The following is a 4,988-nucleotide window of genomic DNA, read 5'->3' on the forward strand; positions in this document are numbered from 1 at the left end:
TTCGGATAGTTTTATTGTCGATTTAAACCATCATGCAATCTCTGAGTTGTGGATATTTTCATTTACTGATATGACCAGAGCTCCTTGACACTGCAATATCGACAAGTGGTTCAGGTCCCTCTAATGGTGTTGTCGTTTGAGAGCTTCAAGTCCCTCTGCTTAATATCAACATTTTCCGGAATGAGATTGTCAACTTTTCTGTAAGTGTTACATGTTTCATTCCAGAGAGATTTTATTTCATCGCTTGCGTTTTGTTTAAAGTAACCACAGAGTTGCAGCCTCGCCATTTCAACATGGCACTTAAGCAATTTTACGTTGAGGCCTCCAGATTTGTAGGGCAGAGAAAATATTTCTGCGACGCAGCTGCTTACTCATGGTCAGCCAATTTCTCACGGTTTCTGTTATCAGATGGCCTAATGTATTTTCTATCCATGTCAATAAAATGTCGTACATACGAAGTTCAAATATTAATTGGGATGGAACAAAGCGTCTTAGAATTTCAAGTTTCCACTGGACGGATGTATCTAATTCATCAATGTAGTAATATTCGTTTGAGTTTACTATGTAGTAAAGTCATAAAGTCGAAGTCATAAATTTTTCCAAAATATGTGAAATGATCATTGATGTTGATCTGAGGGATCGTCTCGTTATCTATTGTTAAGTTTGGGAGAAATTGTTCATATCTTCCGTCGATTTTTTGCATCCCAAATGTACAACATTTATCTATTCTCATCCTCATACCTGTCGATCGGCACCAAGTTAGATTGAGATCAATCAGTATTTTGGCTCCCTCTGTACTGTTTGCAATGATTGCTGAATAGTCAGCAAATTGGAGCCAAGGTCGTGACTAGGCTAGCAATTTGTTCCCAAATGTATCCGCATTGTTGGTAATATTTTTAATGTAATACTTCCATTAGAGGATTGAAGTATAAGTTGAAAAGCAAGGGGGAGCTGGGATCGCCTTGCAGTACTCCACGTTTCACCGGAATGGGTGGAGTTAAATTATCACACACAGATACAGTTATGGAGTAATTAGCATATATTAATCTAATCAAATTGCTCACTTGGTCCGAGATATGGTGGTGTTGAAGGACTGATGAAATGAGATCATGACTAACTTCACCAAACGCATTCCGTAAGTCCAGAAGAGTAACAATGATAGTCCTCTGGTGCTTCTTTGCGTCTCTCAGTAGATGAGACATTAAATGGGTGTGTTCAGCTACACCGTCTACTTTTGGGTAGAAACCTTTCTGCATTGTTTTATTGATAATGTTATTCATTTCGAGATATTTGTATAATCTATTATTGACAAATGTTGAAAACATTTTATAGAAAACTGGTTGAAGCGTTATTGGCCTGAAGTTTGCTGGATCGCTGGCGTCACCTTTTTTGTGAATCAATATCGTCAAGCTCTTTCTCCAGCGTAAAGGGATTGACGATGATTTCCAGCATTCAACCAGCAGTTGGTGTAAAATTGTGTGTAAAATTATTAGACATTTTTTGAGAATTATTATTGATATTTGATCCAAGGGGCAGGGAGATGCTCTTGACTTGCATTTACGAATGATTGATAAAATTTCGTTGTATGTTGGGGGGTCAACAGAGCATAGAAATGATGGACCCGGCAGAATGTGGATCCAATTTGGCAGACGGAACTTTTTGTTGTGCTGATTATTTAAAATATTTTTGAAGAATTTTCCACATTCTGTAACGTTGAAAAAAGTTATCGAACTATTTGATGGGTTAAACAGTTTTTTGCAAATAGGTCAAAATTTCTGTTGCAATTGATTGGTAATATCTGAGTTCTTCCTATATTTTTGTGCTTTCAAGGCCGATAACTTTGATCTTATTTCTTTACCAAGCGCTTTGATTTGCAAGTCATATTGTGATTGTTTTGGCCCATAGGCGGATCTAGACAAAATGGGGGCAAAAATGGGATATTAAGGTTCTAGTTTGACACATCAAATTTAGTTTATTGAAACCATATTTTTAACTTGCTTTTTTAAATATAAATACATGCTTCTTAATTTTTTTTCGTTTCATTTATTTTTGTTCAACTTAGCTAACTGTACGTACTACGTTGTTTAAATAAGCGGGTAATTATTAGCAAAAATGATTTAATCAATAAACTTTTAAAAAGAATATGTTGGCTAAATTTTAAAAAAAGTTTTAAAAAAATCGTTGCTTTTAAATTTTTTAATCAAAACAAAATGGATTGAAACTTTTTTAAATAAGTTTTAAATGGTTTTACAAAAAAGCCATACGATGCGGTCTTACTTTACTAAATTTATCTATTATGACATCGGATGGAATATCAATATTTTGATGAATATTCATGAGAGATAATCCATTAAGTCTATCAGCGACCATTTTGGATCTTAAATAAGTTTTCAGCCTTTTCAAAGAGGAAAAACTTCTTTCATTTCTGGCAGTTGATGATGGTCTGACTGCTGATATTAAAAAGATAATTCTAATGTTAAGATATAACATGATATCTGCCTGCTTCATTCAAGGAATCTACAAAATTAATAATAAATTTTTCTTTTTCTTTGTTTTCTTGCCATTTAACCCATCATCGCTCGTATTCCGATTGTAAACTTCGTGCCGACGGCAAATCAGGAAAAGCTTCGGCAAGCATCTGAAGTTGATTTGTGAACAAAGGGTTTAGTTCTCTCAACATGAAAGACGGAATTATTTTTGCAGCTAATGCTTTGTCGTTGTGTTTTTGAGTAAAAAATCTGATGGAATATCAATATCTTGATGAATATTCATGAGAGATAATCTATTAAGTCTATCAGCGACCATTGTGGATCTTAAATAAGTTTTCAGCCTTTTCAAAGAGGAAAAATTTTTTTAATTTCCGGCAGTTGATAATGGTCTGACTGCTGACCCTGAAGTTTGCAAAATTACATTTAGTGGTTTAGTATAATTGAGTACAAATTCTGCACTCATCAAAGCAGAGACATGTGAAAAAAGAAATTCATTCCATGTTTTAGAGATTAAGTCCTTAAATTACATTATCGAGAAAAGGTATAAAAACTGTCTATAATAAACCATTGGGCCATTATTTGGCAAATTGAGCTTCATAATTTGCTTATTGCATAATCTAGGAATGTATGGTTCTGCTCCAGAAAAGTTGGCTTAATTTTTTAATATTATTAAATATTTCCGGAAAACGATTGTCTACATCGTTTCTTACGGCATTTAATGTTTTGCTTGACATAAATCTAACCCTGAGGTTTGCAAAATTACACTTAGTGGATTAGTATAATTGAGTACAAACTCTGCACTCATCAGAGCAGAGACATATGAAAAATTGCTGTCAGCTGCTAACAGTTCTGCTGCATTTGATGCAGTTTTTCCATAACATGCAGTTGAAATATTCTCTAAAGCTTTAACAACAGCTTTATACAACTCTATAAAAACTGTTAGAAAATTCACTTGTTCTACTCTTTAACAACAGTTTTACACAACTCTATAAAAACTGTTAGCAAATTCCCTTGTCTGACAGTGTTGTTTTAATTTAGTTTTATTGCTTTCTGGTGCATATTCTTTAATTGCATCTTGAAGAAATTTCATTCGTTTTGGAGCCCTGTTGTGTCAGTAATTTCAACAAAACCAACAAATCTCTCTTCAACGATATTATTGGCTCTAACATAACGTAAAAGGACACACATTTGTTCTTTTGTTGAAATGTCGGTAGTTTCATCTGCCAGTACAGAATAATAAATTGATTTTTTGACCATTTCAACTACTTGATCCATAATGTAATTACCAATCAATCGAATAAGTTGTTCTTGGGTTGTTTTACTTATCATGGTGGCGTTTCTAGCTGCTATTGCTGTCAGATGTTTTTGTAATACTTCATTACCACTAAATGTACTGTATTTTAATAGCGCTCTGAAATTCCCCTGATTGTTATCCGATTTGAGATCTAATGCACCGTCATCCGGTGTCCACGCAAAGCAAAATTTTGTCTTCCACAAAGTTTAATAGTTTCAATAGCAGTGTTAAGCAATTTTCTATTTTGCTCTATTTTTGTGGAAAGAGCGGAGTTTGATAACTCTAAAACATTAGTTTTATTTTTAATCAAACTCAGAAACATTTCTGATTTTTCTGTAACCTCTATATGAAAAAATGTCGCTTGATGACAACGACATTGATCTAACGATTTAAAGGTGATATAACAAATACTCCGACTGGATGTCGATTTGCATAAAGAACACAAAACCTACAGAATGCTCCTTTTTTCAAATCAGAATAAGACAGCCAGGAAAATTCTTGAAACCAATGGAGTTTAAAAAACCGTTTTATTTTACCTTCCAACACAAATGAAAATTTATAATTCTCGTCGGGTTTCCATGGATTTTTCAAAAGATCATATCTTAAATCATTCGAAATGCTTGAGATTTCTGCAGTTGCATATTGTCTAATATCTAAGGTATTGTTTCCTTTGAAAAACTCTGACATGAATTACCATTTTTGTCTGAAACATCAGTCATGTCATCGTTTAAATTTAATAAAAGACCTTTTTCCAAGACATCAGATTCTATAATTGTAAAAAAACGTTGAGATTGAATTTTTTAATTTTCCTACCAGACCTGAATAGTTAAAAACTACAAAATTAATTCAAGTCTAGTCGGGTAATGACTGGTAAACATTAACCCTAACTTAAAAAAGGTTTTTATTATTCAGCTTATTGTTAATTTTTTTAGTTGAAATACAAAATTATTTCATATGCAATTATTGAATATCTAAGTATTACCATTAACGGCCTCAACTGTATTGAGATCATCGCACTGCCTCTGTTTTTTGCCGGAGTAAAAAAGTTTAAAATACTACTTTTTTTAAAAGACATTTTTTTAAATTTTAAAACAAATTCAAATGCAATTTAACGGCAGCCATGTTAAAGACATCTTGTTCTGATCAACAGATGAAATTGATTTTGTTTCCAACGTGCCATAGTTTGAAGCGAAGTAGTCGTATAT

The 4,988-nt window shown here is 33.2% G+C and overlaps 2 protein-coding genes across 2 annotated transcripts; both read right to left on the reverse strand.

Moving 5' to 3' along the window:
- Window positions 1-2,247: 2,247 nt before the first annotated feature.
- On the reverse strand, window positions 2,248-2,490 carry HELRODRAFT_83053 (hypothetical protein; the record flags this gene model as incomplete). The annotated part of the gene is made up of 1 exon (XM_009023319.1): window positions 2,248-2,490. The coding sequence occupies one exon, from the start codon at window positions 2,488-2,490 to the stop codon at window positions 2,248-2,250; it is 243 nt and encodes an 80-aa protein (XP_009021567.1).
- Window positions 2,491-2,572: 82 nt separating this feature from the next.
- Window positions 2,573-4,470, reverse strand: HELRODRAFT_175961 (hypothetical protein; the record flags this gene model as incomplete). The annotated part of the gene is made up of 3 exons (XM_009023320.1): window positions 2,573-2,738; window position 2,891; window positions 4,320-4,470. The coding sequence occupies 3 exons, from the start codon at window positions 4,468-4,470 to the stop codon at window positions 2,573-2,575; spliced, it is 318 nt and encodes a 105-aa protein (XP_009021568.1).
- Window positions 4,471-4,988: the final 518 nt, after the last annotated feature.

Source organism: Helobdella robusta, assembly GCF_000326865.2.
Source record: "Helobdella robusta unplaced genomic scaffold HELROscaffold_35, whole genome shotgun sequence".
NCBI classification, from domain to species: Eukaryota; Metazoa; Annelida; class Clitellata; order Rhynchobdellida; family Glossiphoniidae; genus Helobdella; species Helobdella robusta.